The sequence below is a fragment of the Plectropomus leopardus genome, chromosome 18 (genome assembly GCF_026936395.1).
Source record: "Plectropomus leopardus strain MGB_pleo_1.0 chromosome 18, ASM2693639v1, whole genome shotgun sequence".
NCBI classification, from domain to species: Eukaryota; Metazoa; Chordata; class Actinopteri; order Perciformes; family Serranidae; genus Plectropomus; species Plectropomus leopardus.
The window spans coordinates 19,395,562-19,415,084 of NC_142193.1; the positions used below are offsets into that span (position 1 = coordinate 19,395,562).

The 19,523-nt window shown below is 42.5% G+C and overlaps 1 protein-coding gene across 3 annotated transcripts in view; it reads left to right on the plus strand.

Moving 5' to 3' along the window:
* Window positions 1-19,523, plus strand: part of prkar1b (protein kinase, cAMP-dependent, regulatory, type I, beta) — an 83,021-nt gene that overhangs the window by 31,982 nt on the left and 31,516 nt on the right. For all 3 annotated transcript variants that reach the window (XM_042504863.2, XM_088069138.1, XM_042504864.2), the window contains one exon: window positions 17,521-17,582. In XM_042504863.2, the coding sequence (XP_042360797.1) occupies window positions 17,521-17,582 (62 nt within the window). The remainder of the gene's footprint in view (window positions 1-17,520; window positions 17,583-19,523) is intronic.

The following is a 19,523-nucleotide window of genomic DNA, read 5'->3' on the forward strand; positions in this document are numbered from 1 at the left end:
TAATGATCTTCAACTTTGTTAATACATGAGTGCTGGAGTGATGGAGATAAGGCAGGACCAGGCAGGCACAGGAACAATTCTGCCAAGACATATTTGGTGACAAGTTTCCCAGGATCATGAAATTCCTGTGAAACCTATGTGCTAGTTGCCCATTGGCTGTAACCTGTGTTTTTAGGTGCATTTCTTTCACCATGACACAGACGACATGAGGTAATGCAACAGTTGGAGGAAATTGGCTTGATTTCTTTCGAAAACATGGCAAGAAGGCTGTTTTCCAAGGTGTTCAAAGGAAATCAAACCAATTCTCTCAGGTTTCAGATGTAAACACTTGTAAAAACTGTCTGATTGCAGCATAAGAAAACATTGATCCAGGGGTTTAAGGGTTAAACTACTTAAATAAAGTTATGGAAACGGGGTAAGATATGAAAAGGTTAAGGAGAAATTTTGGAAAATTCAGAAGTAAAAATGTCTGGGGACCTATAGAGAGGAATCAGTTACAGAGGAAGAGACCTCTGGGAAATCAGTCAAAGGTGCATGCATTCATTTTTCCCTTGACACAAACAAAACACACAAACACTGACATATATAAATGCACATCAAGTTGTCCTCTCCTGTCCGTGTGCATTAGTCTAATGCTCTCATACCACTAAACACTCTCCTGGGGACAGCACAGACACTAGAAGCCATGCTGTCTGCGTAACCACATAAATAGTCTGGCAGGCATGAGGAAACCCTGTTTATTCCATTCCTTGAGCTGCCTTGGCCGAGTCTGCAATATTCTAAAATGCCATCTGGTAACAGGAGTTGTAAGATCTTTTCAGGTCAGGGCCCAGTTGTAGAAAAAAGAAATATAGCACTTAATCTTTGATATGTAGAGAAACGGTTTAATACCATTTCATAAGAAGCACAATCAATACAACAATGAAAACGTTTGCAGTGAAATGTTATAGCAAAGGATACAATGGGGGGAAACGGTTGTAAAGAGGTGGTGCTTACCTCATCCTGCCATCTTTAATCCCCTAATTAAGAAGCAGAGTAATGAGTTGATGAAGTGACCGATTAGTTGACCTACGACCCCTAAACCCTGACCTCTGCACCTTCTCGAGTCACCCCGTCGATGGACGAGGAGCATCTTTGGTATACTGGAACTCTTTGTCTGTGTGTGTGTGTGTGTGTGTGTGTGTGTGTGTGTGTGTGTGTGTGTGTGTGTGTGTGTGTGTGCTGGAAGAGGTGTAAAAACAACAATAAATAAATCAGTGAGAGACAGAAAACTTAAACAAACAAAAGCAGAGTGAAAGACACAAAAAAACTGCCTGAAAGAGATCTGCCTCGACTTGTATTTCAGCGGAAGTTTATTTAAGGGCCAGTGTGATGGGACAAAACAACAAAGAGGACGCAATGCGAGATAGTGAGCAGTGTATCAGATGAACGCTGCTCTCATCATCGTATCTCATAGACGCTCATCTGAATCAGACTCAATCAATGGATGTGTAATGTTCATGTGTATTTATGTGAAAAGCTTGACGTCCTGGGACAAATTTCACAATTATTTCTGACAAGAAAGTCAAATTTAATCTAATATTAACATCCACACGTACACATTGGGCCTCAAGCAAGAAACTTTATATAAACAAATTTTCTCTTTCTTTTACTCAAATCCAAGATTTGCTCTCATTTTGTTATTACCCATTGATTCTCCACCAAAGTTTTCTTATTTTTGCTCTTCTCTTAAGTAAGAGAACATTTTACGACTCGTCAAGAGCACTCTTACCAAAATCAGAGAAAAACGTTTCCACAGAAACGAAATATGTTTCACATTTGAGGAACTTTTTAAAAAATGTATGAATATCATAAAATCAAATTTAGATAGTGTTTCAGAATAATTATAATGACTAGATTATCAATTTTCAGGGCTGAAGAATTACTGCTAGACTTATTCTGTCCTTATCTAATGTTTAGGGAGTGTTACCTATGCTAATAGGTGAATTATGATCAAATGGGATTCAACATTGAGCAGACCTGGTATGAGCTGAGCAGATTTGGATGGTTAAGAACATTTGGTGCATTTGGAGTTGAATTCTCTCATATTTTCTCTTACCAGAAAATTAAGAGAAAATATAAGGGAATTTTAAGAGAATGTTGCTGCATGAGGCCCAGTTGCACTCAAAGTGTTATTACCATAAAGCCGCCCCTAGGGGGTGTTTTTGCCACACACAGATAACACAGATATTAACTATGTACTCAACTATCTCTTGAGTTGTTGCTTCTGCTTGTCAAACATACTACTTCTTGTATGGGGAGCAAATATATAAACACAAATAAATACAAGCTGACATGCTTGGACACTTGTCCTACATGACCCCCTGCTGACTGTCCTTCCTGGCAGCACATAGCGCAGAGGAAACAGGATGTAGTGGCACTGAATGGATGGCTTTTTGTCTGTTTTCTCTTGTGTCCTGCTGTCTGTGTGTGTGTGTGTTTTCCCGTCATTGACAGGTTTCTCTGTGTGTTCAGGTGGAAGACAAATCAGGTTGTTTGGTTGTTTCTTTTATTGCAGGTGATGCAATACCAGCATGAGCAAATTAGCAGGTTTCTGTTGTGTGTTTGTGTTTCCTGTCTTACTGATTCCCTCATTGACTCTCTGTGTGTTCTCATCCCTGTTCTTCCTGAGAGCCCGGTGGTCCTCCTTTTTCAGAATTCACTACTTTCTGTCTCTTTTTCCCCTCCAGTCTCTCGCCCTTTCTCGGTCACGCAGTCTCATTCACATCTACATCCACACTCACATCCAGTCCCTCCCCCACATTCATGTGTCGTCTCCTCTCTCTCCGTCCCCTGCATGGCTTTGTGCTGCTGCCACAATGCCAGGGGCCAGGCGATGAGGTCACTCTCCACAGGAGTGCTGCAGGCCTGACTGAACCTCGACCATCCCCACAGCCGTCCAGCGCGCAGAGGACTAACAGGGCGGCAGTGTCACCTCCCCCAGTGCACCACATCTCTCCCTCAGCTCAGACGACTTCACCTTCGTGCCCATGAAAACCACATGGCAGGCACACAAACATATCATTTGTAGGAAGTTCATATGCATACTTGCAAGCTAGTGCAGATAAACACACTCGCACACACAAGTGCACACATGTATGCACACGCACAGTTACACACACAACTGCACAGATAGCTGGAAACTTTTGTCCTCTCTCATACTCTCTGCTGTGTTTCAACCTGTCCCCTGCTGCCTCTTCCGCCCCCTGTCATCTGTCTCCATCCCTCACTCCATCCATTTCTCCATCCAAGTCTTTACAAAGCAGTGAGTCATGTAGTGGTGTTAGTGTCTGGAGTCCTTTTAGAAACTTGTATTCCCTCCAAAATGTACCCCAGAGTCTGTGCAGGACAGTTTTCCAACTAACTATGATTCATCCCTGCCTTTTCAGCTGCTTATAACATCAATATGAGTTAGTGTATGTGTGTGTGTTTGCATGTGTGTGTAGATATGTTTTCCTGTCGTGTGCGCAGGTACTCATGTGCAAGCTGTGTGACCGATGCATACATGCATACATGGGTTCATGGAGAAATTGTAAAAGTGTACTTCTGTACATGTGTGCATGGACAATGCATGTGCAAGTTTTTCTTGCAATAAACAGGAAAAAGGGGAGAGAAACTGGCCCCCGTTTTGGATCTGAGCAGCAGTTGGATCAAATGTCAACAGTGGAAGAAATAGTGAATAACCCCAAACTCAGCTTGATCTGTCCTAATATAATAGCCCCTCAAGCACGCTTTAAAGAAATAGTAAAGGATTTTTTAAATGGGGTATGAGGTACTTATCAGTAGTCAGTGTATTACTTAGTCGTTGGTAGTCAGTATGCCCCCAGTTTGTAGAAACAGACAGGAGTGCTGGCCACATTACATCACATTATAAGCGAACGGAATTTCGTTTCCATTCATTGCGTATTGGAAGTGACTGATTCACTGCACAATGTATGCTGGGATACCTGCTATGTGGACCAAGCTGGCAGTGCAGTGAGAGGGCATGTTGATAAAAAAAAATCAAACGGTGCTCATGTCACTTAAGCTGCAGCAACAGCAACTTTCTGAACAGCTCTTTCTATAACCAGGAAATGCTTAAGTGACATTAAAGATGAAAAAAAAAAACGTTTTTCAGCGCACGTCTTAGTTTCATAAATACGTCTATCATCAGTTCCAGCTGACTTTTTATAATGTGACAGGAAACGTTTTTGTACTGCTGCTTTTTCATAAATAAAACACTTGGGTGGTGCTGGTAGAGAAAGCAGTGGAGAGACTGTAGGAGGCACAAAGGCGGATAAAAGTTTATGCAAACTGGTCGTGTAAATGTAATGCTGTGGATGGGAGGCAGCAGCAAAACATTATATATCCTGAAAAGAAGGCCCACCTAAAGAATCAATATCAGTTTAAGTAATCACTATGGTTTGAATATTTTGAACTGAAGTTGTTATGCTCTCTTCAAAGACTTCTTGGATAAAAAGGGTAATTTTATCTTGCAGAACACAGGAGTCCATCCTACATCAGTTAGTTTGTATTATTGTTTGACGTTACTCATTAGCCCACGCTCTCGGAGTGCAGAGCACACTTTGGGCAGAGACAAAGCAGCAGAATGCCAGATGCAGTGAAAGTAAAACTTAATCTTTAATTGTGCCGAGTCTGAAAGTTAGCCTTCCCCCGCCTTTGCAGGAGCTGCTCCTCTCATCCAGCAATCTGTTCTGATCAGCTGGGATTGGATTGAATGATAAATTATCCACCCTGCGACTCAAACACCACAAACTGCTGCTGAGAAACAGAAGATCTCATGAGGAGTTTCACTTGTGCTGCATTCACAGACTTACAAAAATGTCCAAATTTAGAGAGGGGACACAGAGGACACATAGGAAAAACAAAACAGAAAGTTTGCTGAGCCACACTTCAAAATATCCAAACTATCCCTTTAACTGCTGACAGAGTGAATGTCAAGAGGAACAATTAAAAATCTTTGTAGAGGTGACGTGTGTGTGTGTTTGTGGTAGTAGTAAGAAATCGGTAAGCAGTGACTCAGGGCATTTGTGATCGTGCACGGTGCCACGTTTAGTTTCATGTGAATGAATATTTAGGGTAAATGTCCAAGTGTGCATAACGGTGACTTCCTAGCCACTGTTTGCCCCTGCTGTGAGGACATGATGTTCCTGCAACCCTTCAGTGCTTTTATAGCTCAGCCAGGCCCAAAGCACAACCCACACACTGACCACCACACAGCCCAGCGCCCTACAGAATAGCCTGGCCTGGCCCATGGCCTCCCATTGTATATATCCCGTCTGCTTTGTCTACACTACTGTGATAGGTTCCAGTGTACAAGCACAGACAACAGTCTTGTTATAGCGTGTTAATTCTCCCATGACCTCCTCGTCGGTTTATGGGTGTCACTCTGGTTGAGTTTCATTTAGGTTAGAGGTGCTCAGCCCAATTCCATGCTTGAGAAGTCAGAATGTGTGATGTCTCAGGGAGCTCGTGTTATACAATTTAGACCGTCATAAAGCAGTGTGGCTTTCAGGTGATCACACTAATGCACTTCCCTGGTGCATTACGGTATGTACAGTGACTCAACTGTCAAGCTTTAGGGCTTCATGATTGATTGTTTTTAATTTGCTATTTGATCTATATCTCTATTAGAATTTCATACATGGCAACGATTCCTCCATATTTTTTTGTTCCGTTTTTTTTTTTTATTATTAGCAACAACTTTGAAGAGACCCTAAAAACAAAAACAATGTAAATGTAAATAGAGGAAGGTTAGAAAAATGAGGGAGAACAAAAAAATCGAAGTAAAACAACAAAAAATGCAAGTATGCCCATAACTGTATAGATCCAGGGGAAAAAAAAAAACATTTTTTTAAATTGTATTTTATTTATTGCAAGCTCTTTTCTGTCATTTGTGGTTTACAGATAGTCCTCTCACTTTATGTGAATTCAGTGTGTTCATCACATGGAGGTATAATTACACTTTTGGCCACTGAAAATTGGCTTCAAAGCCCAGCGCTGTTTCTGGGGGCTTGACTGTACCTGTGCACCTGTTGCTAACTTTAGTTGTTGGACAGTACTGTGGTTACTATTTGTTTTCAAAAACGCAGTATCCAAGCACCATTCAAAGATGATTAAAAACTGAAGCCGTAATACTAACCATACTGGAAGCCAGTTGTATCCAGTGAGTTGCTGTACATTGTTCTCAGTAAAATGACATTTCCAGTTAGCAAGTTGCTAACATTAGCACATTCCATGGTGTTAGCACATTATACACAAGGTGCTAGTTTGTTGCTCAACACTGTCCAGGTCTGCCGGCTGTGTGTCTGTTGAAGCTGACTGTTTACAGCAGCCGAGGCCTTACGTCAGTCAGATGTCAGCTATTGAATGTCAACTATTTCTCTCCCCTCCATGCACCCGGTGTACCTATTACCTCACTGCCCACAGCACCAGTTGATAGGGTTTATACACACACAAGTGCAGTGTACAGTTTTAGCCTTTAGCATTTCTACACTGGATACCTCGACCTTCACTTTACTCCATCTAGTCATCCACTTATCCTCCCCTCCCTCCTTAGGCCCTGGGGCACTGTCAGACTTTTCTCTCGGTCTCAGTTTCAGCAAATATACCGATGTGTTTGAGCGTGCATGCATAATGTGCTGTGTTGTGTAAACACCTCTCAGGTTTAAACCCCAACAAAAGACAATTTGTGTCCCGATCTTCTGCTCAAATGCTTATCTTGTTCGAGTGCTTGTCTTTCGCGAGGTGGGAATAAGGGAGGGAGGGGAGGGGAGGGAGGAGGAGGAGAGAGGAGAGGAAAAGACATGCCTGCGGGACAGCGGCATGTCTTGTGATGTTTAGAGACGTGTCAGGATATGTGTGTGTGTATGTGTGTGTGAGAGAGAGAGAGAGAGAGAGAGAGAGAGAGAGGGAGGGAAAAAAAGTCTCAGCATCTGTACACAATGTACAGGGTTGTTTTATTTATGTATATTTGTATGCATACAGTGGAATTACTCTTTTTCTATCTGTACACCAGATGAGGAAGAGAATGTCTCCTTCTTTATCTGTCTCTCTGTCTCTTTCCCCTCATTCCAGTGACACGTCCCCTGTAGACACATCAGAGAGGTAGAGGCTTAGTCCTGTCAGCGCCTGATTCCGCCTGACCCCTTTTCTCTCTAAGTGGAGGAAGAGCTCGCTTTTTCCTGTCCTGGGGCAACAAACATTTGAGACACAAGGCGTTAGGAAAGTGTGAAAACGCATGAGCACCGAGAATGTGCTCTTCACGGACAGCATGAGGAAAACAAAAAGTAAAAATAAGTTTTAGGAGAAATTAATCAACAGCAGAGCAGTTTAATGTTTGTGCTGAGCGAGAAGGGAAAAGGAAAGAAAGGGAGAGTAAAGAATGGGAGTGACTGCAGGGTTGGACATGTTTGTGATGTTTTGAGGCTGACATCATGGCTGTATCAGCAGGTGGTGTGTGTTGGATCATCAGGTAGGCCTGTAAAACAGCCATGTCACACTAAATGCACACAGCGGTCTAAAAAGAGGGGAAGCAGGGAACCCATATCCATGGCACCAGAAGGCCAACAGTGAAGTCTGCAGCTGAATGTGTGAGTCACACTTTATTTTTATCCGCTTCCATAATACAGCTCAAATTGTTAAAATTATTTATAGATATGATAGAAAAAACAAGAAGGGAATATATATTTGCTAGGGCTGTACCTGACAGAATTATGTCAGTTCAATCAGATCTGTCTGTTAAATATGAATATTCAGTGATTCCTTTTTTTCCACATAAAGTTTTAAAGTTTGAATGGGCACAGTGGGACTTTCAGTGTGTGTGTGTGTGTGTGTGTGTTTGGGGGGGCTAATATTGGCTCAAAAGTAACCTACTGCATTACCGTCACATTGCCTGGAAAATGATTCAGCTACTTTCTGCAGTAACGTACAATAATCCTTTTTAACATCAAAGTTTCTGATGAAGCATATATTTACCAACGAGATCCCGTCAAAGTATTTGGTGTTTGTTCCCCGCCCTGTAACATATCCTCATTTCTCCTCACATCCTCCCATCAACCGTTCCCTCTCTCTTGTCTCACTCTTTTCCTCCGCAGGCTGGTCCTTTTCATCCACTGCCATGCAACTCTCTCCTCTCACCAACCTGAATGTGTATACTTGAGCGTGTGTGTTGAATGTTCCAAGCAGTAGTCACGACAGAAGAATGAGATTGTTCGAGGTTGTTAAAACTGTTGGAAATTGTCGTAAAATTGCCTTTTTTTTTAAAAAAATATGTGAGCCAGATTGATTGTGTGTTTATGTATAAGCGAGTGTGAACGAGGCATTCATTAAGCATTAAGCTGGTGGAAGGCCTCAACTGTCTGGTATTCACTACATCAGCCGGTGAACGCTGTGCCCCTCGAAATGAAATGACTCCCTTCCTTTTTCGCTGCTTCCTCTAAAGCAGCACTTCCAAGGCCTCTCATCGCCATGCCAACAGCACAACAGTGTGAGGACAGCACTGAAACTCTAGGTACTGGGCATGGTAAGGTCGTGATAAGGCCGGATTGCCCTCTCATGAAGTTGGCGTTGGCAGGCTAGCAGAGTCCAAGGTGCCAGTGCTGGTTCAGTCTGATATTTTATCTGAGGACTGCTGCTTCAATTAGGCTCAAAGGTTTCAGCAAAGCTACTGTGCCAGTTAGTTTCTCCCTCCTTCTCTGTCATGCAAGGTGTTGCTTATGTTTGTTTGACTCATTGTTTAGATTTTGTTGCAGCTGTAAATATTTCACCAACTCCCTTAGATACAGCATTAGAGTAGAGTTAACCGCAATAACACAGGCTCCTGGATTAATTCATTGATTGGGTTATGTCACATCGATCTTGGAAACTGTTGGTCAGATGTTCATCCTCATTCTTTTAATTAAAGTTTTGAGTCCCAAAAAAATCGTAAACGAGAAAATGCACAGTTTTTGTCTAGGCCCAACCCCAGCCCGAGCAAAGGCAATTTTTAGCCTAAGTCAGATTAAAGACAGGAATTCTCATGTAAAAATTTACATATTAAACCATTAATTAAAAGCTTACGTCAATTAAAGTCTTTTCAGTAGAATAAGAGACATTTGTGACATGCACCTTCTCCTACTGAATGTTAAGCACAGCCCTAAAACTGTCAAATGCCACAAAGATTGTATATCAGCACTTCATTATTGAGAGGTGGGTATTAGAGGTATAGAGATGGGCTGATGGCAGAATTTAAGCCATTACCCGGATTATACGTTCTGCATTTAAAGAAAAAAACAAAACAAAACACAGAACTGGAGTTGGCTTGACCTGATTCAAGCCCGGGGCAGTTTTGAGAACTGACAGCCCAGCTCAAGCCCAGCAGGTGGGGTCAGGTTCAGGCAGCTAATCAAATTGCACAAATGCACCACTTGCTCATCTGTCAATGACCTTTTGAGTCTGATTTTGCAAATTAGCAAAAGACAGCTGCTGTTCCGTCAATGTCAATTTTCTAGACTCCTTGCCAAAATCAGATTCTCAGTAAATCTGTGGTGAGAAGCAGGCCGTGAAGTTGCACAACTGTGTGTCATGTTCAAAGCAGCTACTGTAGGTTTTAATGAGGCGTGGGAGTTTACAGAGGTGGTGTATCACATCATCAGCAAACACTGACTACACACTGACTGACTTAACATTACTGATTGGTGTGGTATGAATTTGACTAGACTGAATCAGTCCTCCAGACATCAGTGAGCCAAAAAAATAAAATCTTGTAATGTGTAGTCAGACTTTGGTAAGGTTGAAAAGACTAAGAATATGTTGCTCTTTTTTTTGTTTTTAATTATCCGTGTGCTATGTTGTAACTTGTCATAAGCAAAGGGCAAAAATGTACACCACAAAATGCACTTAAATTGGCAGTTAGAGATTGGAAAAATTTAAAACCAAATATCATCTTCCCAGCTCTCTCTTTCCAAATTCTTCTCCTACTCTGAGGTGGTCTGATCCTTGCAGTGCTTATAAACAACACTGTATTCTTTAGTAGTAGTGTGCAGGTCACACAGATCACCGGTGCTGACCCTCAGGTGCTCCTGTACTACAATGCAGACCCATATTGAGACACACATCTCCACTTTAACACAACACGGATGCATACAGGTTTGCATTCCATATAAACCCACCAGGGCCAGGTGTGTGGTTTTAACACAGCGTGCTCCCTGCCCTCTGTTGGTTTTAAGTACAACTTCCAACATTTAATCACACAGTTTACTCTAACTAGACCTCTTTAGACCTCCACGTATGCACGTAAGCCCCCATCAGACAGAAATATCAGTCCGAAGTACTCTTAAATTCTATTAAGGATTCAAAAAGTCTTCAGCGTTCAATGGACCATCGCAAGGTAAAAGAGCACTAAGTGTGTTTTGGAGCTTATGATGTTTATCAGGGCCCCCGAGGACTGAAGCCAAGGGCAGATTGGGAAAAGGCCAGTTGAGTTTTAGGAAAGTGAGGGTTCTCTTTCTCCTCGCCCAGCCTTGGCCTCCTCTCTCCTCCCACATTGTTGACCGTCCCTAAGTGGTCATTGCCACCAGCCGTAAACTGTTATGTCCACCTGTAAACCTCCAGGACCACCTGTGTGCTGCATGCTGCAGTACAGTCCACTTCACATCAGACGAATAGTAGGACCTCGTAAAATCCCTCAAAAATAAGCTCGACCTTAGCTTCCTTTAAAAGCAGAGCAGAGGAAAATTATTCAACAGTGTGAATAAAAATAAACAGTATGTTGCCTTTTAATATCTGCATTTAAGTTGACGGGAAATTAGGGTACAGCCAGCAGCTACAGCCAGATAAGAGATTAAATTCTCTACTATTTGGAGTATGTTTATCTGCAACACCTTTCATTGTTTTTTTGTCTATGTCATTAAGACTTTGTGATATCAAGAACAACTTTGTGCACCAGAAAGAAACCATGATCAACGTGTCTGTTAATCACAAGATATATACATGTAAATTACGTATAATGTACATTGACTATTGCAAATCTGTCCACATCGGTCTTCCTCTCATGCGTCTTCATAAACTTTAGTTGTTCCAGAAATCAGCTGCTGTGTCATTTGTAGAACTTCCTACACAGATCATATCGGTCTTGTTCCTTCTGCAAGTTTACCATCTCTGTTAAATAACGTATCGATGTCAAGATCTCACTTGTCACCTCCAAGGCCTTTAATAACTTTGTGTCTTTCAGAACTGCTTCATATCGAGCCACCTTCTCGTACTCTCACACCAACTTTTGCAGTCCTACTCACTTCCTGTTTGACTACTGTAGGGTCTTGAGCCTTCAGTTGTTTGAACCCCCGTCTTTGAAACACTCTCCCACAAGACATTTGCATTATTTATGCTCTCTCTACATTTAAGTCCTATCTGAAAACACATCCTGGTGGTTGCATGATTTGCTTGAATTTCAATGTTCAGCATCGCTGCTGTAGTTTTAAAAGTGGACTACGGTTGTGATTTAGTGGTCAGAGGGGATCTTTGAAGTGTGTCTGAAGAAATGGCCAGCAACTGGCATGGCCCTGTAGGGAGAGACATGGCACGTGCCAAGGGCTTTCATTTCATGAATATCCTTCTTGAATGCTTCAGTGCTGTATAATTATGCTTCCCTCATCTCCCAAATTTTTCTTTCTCTCACTCATGCCAATACTCGTGCCTATTGTCAGCATTGTGTGGGTTTTCATGTGTATGTGCTTCTGCTATATGTGCGGACCTGGTGTTTAATTAGGTGGTTTTAAAAAGAAAAGTCATTGTGTCCACACTAACAGAGCTCTGTGGGGTGAGCTGGTTGTTCCGTGGGAGTAACTTTGGCTGTTTGTGCTCAACTTTAAACTCTGGACGTTAAACCACTTAGTCAGCCTCATAAAGCTGTTTTCCATCTCCCTGTGATATAGCCATTATGAGTCACACAACACACTAGTAAACAATTCTGTTCACCTCCATCATCAGTGAAAACCTAATTTATGTTTTCATGCTTTCTTTGTGAGTTTGCTCGTGCTTTACACATTATGCTGACTAATCGCAACTCTTCACCCAGCAGCCAAACAAAAAGCTGTACTGTTGTATGTGTTTTTTTATAGCAACCTGCCACTTTAGCCGGAGTTGTTGAGAATGTGCATCTCTGAAGTCCCTCATAAGCTTTTAATTCTAGGTAGACTGTTCAAAGGGAGATATTCACACCAGATGCAGGTGCCCCGGAAAGTATGACTTCAATCTTGAAAAGAAGATCCTGCAAACTGCTCTTGCTCAACAAAACTATTTATTGGTTATACTAACGTTTTGGTCCCTCTGGACATTTGTCAAGTGTATTTTACGAAAAAAAAAAAAAAACAGAAAAAAACCCCATCATACTGGTGTCAATTTTTTGTTCAACTTTGGTTTTCCAGGTAAATGATCAGTCAGTCACCCTGTTGGCCAACAAAATTTTCACGTGTTATACAAATCAAGTGTACATTTCTTGTCCTCAGGCCATTACATAACTCAGGGAATTGTGCAGACTTGCAAAACAATGACTATTGTTCTGATTTTCCATAATCAGCAATCAAAATTACTATCAACTGTGGCAGTGAAAATGAATCCTTCAAGCTATTATGGCAAGAACACTTTTACAGCCAAACCAGTGGCACAGTGCTGCTAAGCCGACACACAGCTTGGAGAGCTGGGGAGTTCCCGTATGCGGTGCAGATGATGATTATGTTAGTTATTGCAAAATGTCTTCCACCCAGACGAGCGAGCATTTTGGATGGGTTCCCCATTAAGGCCTTGTGTAACTCAACATTTTGCGGCCCATTAAGAAACAAAGAAATGGCAGCAAGCCGTGTTGGTGTTAATGGCATAATAGCTGTGTGTTGAGGTAGTAATGTAAGAGATAACACGTCTGCTGCTGAACAAATAAACAGCTGTACTGTAGGCAAGATTAAGAGGAAGGAGGGAAAAGGTGAGTGAGAAAGGCAGTCAACGCAAAGCAGGAGGAACAACAAGCAATCCAGCAACAACAAGCAGGCCTGATTTTAATTCATTAATGACTGAAATCCCCCAAGCTAACTGCATTTTTATGGGTGTTTGAGAACAATAATAGGCTGTTGCTGTTTCCATTCACTCTCACACAGACACACACATTCAGTACATATACATGTACGCAGATACTTGCTGTGTTGTAAAACTTGCAGCCAGATGTGGCAGTTACACTTCCGTGTGGACATTGACTACAAAAACCACACGAGTCACATTGAGGTGTCTCTTCTCTCTAATTTTATCCGTTTTGATGTTAATTCTACGCATGACTGCATTTTTTAGAATCATCAGTCTCTGCCTTGCACCTAAAACTACCACGATAGCCACTTATATCATTACAGAAGTGCCGTTATATTATTATACACGTATATTGGCAATGCACGGCAGATACAGTATGTGATGTCATTTGGACAGGGACTGTGTGTGTGCGCACAAGGGTATACATTGCAAGAATTTAGAATATGATTGCAGTGATGTTAGCAAGGATATTATGTAAGCAAAACTTTGGCATTTACATGGATGCAATTTTCCTTTTTTTTGCCTCCACGCCAACAGTTTTAAAGGCATTATGTTTTCAGGTTTTACGTCCGTTTGTATGTCTGTCCGTCCCATTCTTGTGAGCACGATATCTCGAGAAGGCCTTGAGGAAAAATATTCAAAGTCAGCACAAACATCCACTAGGACTTAACTATAAACTGATTCGATTTTTGTGGTCAAAAATAGAAGTCAGTGTGACCTTGCATCTGTCCCATTCTTGTGAAAGGGATAACTCAAGAACGCCACGAGGGAACTTTTTCAAATTTGTCTCAAATGTCCATTTGGGCTCAGCGATGAGCTGATTAGAATTGGTGGTCAAAGGTCAAGGTCAATGTGATCTCAAGTATGTCTTTTTGTGAACGTGATATCTCAGGGAGGCTTTGGGGAATTTCTTCAAATTTGGCACAAAACATCCACTTTGATGCAAGGCTAAATTGACAAGAAATTGTTGGCCAAAGCTCAAAGTAAGCATCCAAGTTTTATAATTTTTAGAATCTCTGCAGGAACATTTGAAGCAGTGTCAACTGTCATCCCCATATGAGCTTGGAAACTTTATCTAAACTCGGCTGGTTCGTGCAGGCAGACGAGCACAAGGTGTTAATTCTAGATTATCATGTGTTCTTGCTTGAGTGCATGTGTTTCAGAATTATCTCCACATATCTGAACCATGACACAAGCCATGTCTGCCTCCTGAGGGTGGAGGTGAACTTTCTAGCCCCCCATCAGAGTCTGCAGGATCCCTCTGTCTCTCTCTCTCTTTCTGTCTGTCTCTGTCAGAACAGCACATCCATTGTTAGAGGGGGGTGCTCTGCCTTTACATAAGGTCAGAGGGGCTACAGGTAGCGGAAAGGACAAGATTAATTACTCCATCTGGGACAGGCAGGGAGGGGGTGATAGACCGAGAGATGAGAGAAATAGGTGGGGCAGGGAGAGAATTAGAGGGAAGAAAGAGGTAATTGAGAGGGGAGAGGAAGAGAAAAAGTGATCGAGAACAGACAGGGAGGAAGTTAGAGATGAAGAAAGGGAAAGAGAGACAGGTAGAGACGAGAGGAAGTAATTACCTGCGTAAGTGTCTTTGTTGAGCTCACCGATGCGTTCAGCAAGAGGCAGGGCATGGAAAGAGAGTGGTGGTCAAGGGTAATTACCAAACCACAGGTTTGTTAGCCTTTGATGCACTCTCTTTGACTATGTGTCTCAGACTGCAGCATCCAACTGAGCTTCAGAGTGCGTCATCCTCAGCAGCATCATCCTCATCACTACGAAAGGGCTCATTCCAAAGCACAACCCAGCTGTAGTAATATAGTATTTAAGTTGAGATTTAAACATCATTCAAGATGCGACATGTGACTCGTATGTGCTGTTTCTCCCTCTGATTTTTTTGTGTTTTTATGTTGAATTGGTTTGCCATCCATCTAGGGCTGTAGCCAACTCAGAGTTATGTCAGTCATACTGGATTTGGCTGTTCAATATGTATATTCCACTATTTGTTCTTTTTTTTCCATAAAGAGTTTGAGCAGGATTCGTTGGGACGTTCAGGGTGACAGCGACTTTCAAGGAAAGTTAGTCAGGTTAGCCTACAAAAATCCCCTTATCGTGCCCAGGTGGCATCCTGATCAGATGCCGGAACCAACTCCACTGGCCCCTAACGCGACAGCTTTACTCTGAGCTCACTCGAGATGTCTGAGCTCCTCACCATATCACTACGGCTGACCTCAGCCACCCTATGGAGGAAACTAATTTTGGCTGCTTGTATCCGCAATCTTTCTTTTAGTATCAGCCCAAATCTCATGACTGAGGTGAGAGTCTGAGTCTGACTGGTGGATTGAGAGCTATGTCTTCCAAGTCAGCTCCTTCTTTACCACAACGGGGCAGCACAACACCCGCAGCACTGCCGACGCCGACCAATCCCCCATTTCATCTGGTGCTCCCTTTTAACCCTTACTCATGAACAAGACCCCGAGATTCTTGAACTCCTACACTTGGAGCAGCAACTCACTCTCAACCCAGAGGGGCAGTCCACCGTTTGGATTGGTCTTCCTTGATCAAGTTTTCTTTTGCTGAAGTAATTATTTTCATAGACTACACATTATTAGTTATACGTGACCAGCTCCCTGAATAAACAGACTCCATACTGAGCGCAGGTGGCCGCAGATGTGAGGAGAGTTTAGGGCACTCCTGCAGATGTTGCTCTGACTAATCACCATCAAAGCATGTGAGTTTGTGTGTCATATGAGAGTGCCAGCATGTTTTCATCGCAAATGCCTGCGCTTAAATATGTTGTTGTGCTCGCAAGTGTGTATGTGAGTGTGTTGAGGTTGCATGCAAAGCACCACGTGCGTATATCGAGGTCATTTTGTATTTGAGAGTACCCAAGTGTGTCTGTGCATCTTTTAGTCTGCGCTTTTACACTTCAAAGAGAGAGTGTGTGTGTTTTGTACATGAGTGTGTGTGAGTCAGTGGCCCAGCTGCATCGCACAGGGCCTACCTGTGGGTGTAGTTGGCCCAAATCCACCTTCTTAAGTCTGCTTTTTATTCAGTGTCACATAAACAAATACCAGCAGGGTCCGTTCACTTCCAAAACTGCTCAATAACATCCTCAGATCTCTCCCCAGCATCTGATGACCTGCAGTTTTTTCACCGGGGAGGATCACGTAAAGCAACACTTTAATGTCAGTAGTGTACAGCAAGGTGTGTTTGGCTGCCTAAGCCTTTTTATTTCCAAGTGCTGCATATTCTAGTGTAATACCATGGGCACAGACATATTCAACACCCACACATTATTTTGTACAAACCTGTGTGTTTTCATAGGCGATATATACTCAGACAAAGGTGCAAACACATACACACACACACACATACACACATACATACATACATACACATATTAGTGAACGGGCTCAAACTTGCCCCACATTCACTCAGCAGGTCTTGTATGTCTTTGATATGCCTGACCCTCTTATTGTTTTTTCTATATTTCTCTATAAGACGGGTGGTATGCAGCTGATTAGATAGATAAATATACCCTGAAGGTAAGAGACGGGCAGAGAGGAGGAGAGGAAGCGTACAGAGTTTTCTCTTGTCTCAACACATCTCAGCAGTGGAACTTTAATCTGCTGAGGACGGCTTCATGCATTTAAACGGCCCGATTAGGAACAGTCTAAAAGGCGCTTTCCCTGCCGGGCTGAAACAGAAATTAAGTGCTTAGGCACAGCCGTCATTTTGTTTGTTTTCTCAGCGCCTCTTTCAAAAGATACACTCAGAGATACGAGCTTTGATCACGTGCTGGAACAACTTGGAGTCATGTTTAGGCCTATGTGCAGCACTAATGCGATGTAAAGACGCAGAGAAAGTGGCTGACACTTTGCAATGTGGATTTATCTGATGATAATAATCTATTATGTTTGGCACTCATTTCTCATACTCCACCCCACCCTTCACTAGATTTTTTTTGGTCTTTTTTTGTGTAGGGATCTATAGGGGGAGATAGCAGATCAACAGTATATGCCACATAGAGGTAGTGTTCATGATCTGATTAATTTGAGATGCAGCTTAGCACTGGGATAGGATCACATAGTGGGTGTTTGTTTGGATGGGGATAATGATGAAAAAAACAGTCGTGCACATTCAGGTGGGTGTGTTTTGTGCAAGTTTGTGTGTGTGTGTGTCTGTGTTGGGGTCATCCAGAGTTCTCAGGCCTGCCTCCTTGGCTATGCTACCTGTTGATAGAGACAATGCAGTTATGATGGCTGCTCCGTCTTTCCCATCATGCTGCTCCTCCACAGAACAAACTTTTGTGTGTGTGAGTGAGTGAACAGTTTGGAAGAACTGTTGGGTTATTCAGTGTAATAGCAGGCATGTTGGTTATAACTGTGTCCTCTCACTCTCTTTTTTCTCTGTCTGTTTCTCCTTCAGTGACATATTTGATGCCATGTTCCCAGTCACCCACATTGCAGGGGAGACAGTCATCCAGCAAGGTATGTATCAATGTTTTGTTTCGATTCATTTATGGAATCAACTGTGTGAACTGTGGATTATATTGCATTTTGAGTTTCATTCATTAACAAGCGATAAGAAAACAGGGATATTAGTAATGCTGTTTATGTTGTCCAGTGGAAAAGGACCAAAATACCAACAGCATGCCTTGTGCTGCCTCACTTGAATAAACCTCCCTGCTTCGCTTGCTCACCAGCCTGTGCACTATGCACTGTGCACTGGGCACTGAAATACCTCACAGACAGGCAAAGCAGATTTCAAGGTCAGAAAAATACCAAACCTCTGGGAGTGTTGCCTGTGCCAGTTGTTGCGTTGCCACAAAAATAAAAAACTCAGGTTCATTTTGTCCTACCAGTCCCGCGTACTCTCCTGTTTCCTCTCTTTGCTCCACTCATACATTCCCTCAGTCTGCACCAGATTTCAGGTTCCTCTCCTCTGCCTAACCACAGTCATCGAAGCCGTCACACTAGACATCCCTGGACTTTGAAGGAACGCAGAGCTTAGCAGAGCCAGACTAAATTTTCCCCCCACGCAAACTCCTATCAAACACAGACATGTTTAATCACATTTTGAAAACACAGACAAGACTTGCCCCCTACATTCAGATAACTGTGTTCACACCTGCATAAAATCACACAGGTTACACTTACGGAGCATGCCATACAAACACACAGTAAAATAAAGTAGAACTACCGGCTTTTGGACACACTCATTCACTCCCACCTACTCTAAGACAGAATCCAGGAGTATATCAGTCCTAATTTGGTGATAATAAGTCTAGCTAACTTTGCAGGGCCCCTGGTCCCCCTGGACAGCCCATTGTTATATACACTATAGAGTGTGGTGTATAGTATATATGGCGCTGATGTCATTGCTAATGTCTGGACTACTGTACAGCTTAAAAAAACTCCCCTGCTACTGGCCCATCACACACTATTTAGACACAGTTAGGAGTTATTGACTCTGTGGCTCGAGTGGTATTTAAACAAAGGGAGCATTTACTCTATCATAACATTCAAAATGGAGTATAGAGGTATTTTCATTGTAATCTATTGTCTTATTTAATATATCAATTTAATTTCATCTACTATTTCAGCCATGTAGCTACTTTTGCAGTAATAAGGGATTGAAAAGAAATACTTAATGCATGTTTCCAAATTTTAAATTCGAGCATGAGTGCAAAACACCTTAGAGACCGAGGATGTACCCGTGTTTTCCTTTTGAGTGAAGCCAAAGAACCTTAACAGTGTTAACGTCAATTAGCTTGTGTTGAAATGAAGCCTCGCTGAGTACACCAGCCTGCCTGTGTGTGTGTGTGTGTGCACGTTCTGGTCAAATATTTGCCTGCACTCTCAGGCATAGGGGGATTGGAAGGGTGCAACACAAAGACTCGAGCACCAAAGTGATAAAAGACAGGAAGAGTAGAAGAAAAGAAAGACGGAGCAAGAGGGAATTGAAGGAGAGATAGATGAGATGAAAGAGAGAGAGAGAGAGGGAGATAGGAGAGGGCCAGGTTGCAGCAGGTTGTGTGTGTGTGTGTGTGTGTGTGTGTGTGTGTGTGTGTGTGTGTGTGTGTGTGTGTGTGTGTGTGTGTGTGTGTGTGTGTGTGTCTGTGTGTGTGTGTGTGTGTGTGTGTGTGTCTGAGGTCTTCAGTGGGACAGACCATCAGACAGACAAGGAGCATTTTGTGTGACAAATAGAGCTGTATGATTAACGAGCACCCTCCACTCAGTATTAATTAGCCGTGTGAACTCCTGTGAACTTTACACACAGGGCGCTCTCAGCCTTTCAACTCTGTAGGTGAACATATACACAAGAACACACGCACAGTCGTACACACCCTCACGAAATGCATACTTGTGTCATGTATACTCATGCATCATCACCCACTTGTACCTCTGAATGGAGTTGCATTTATGTCT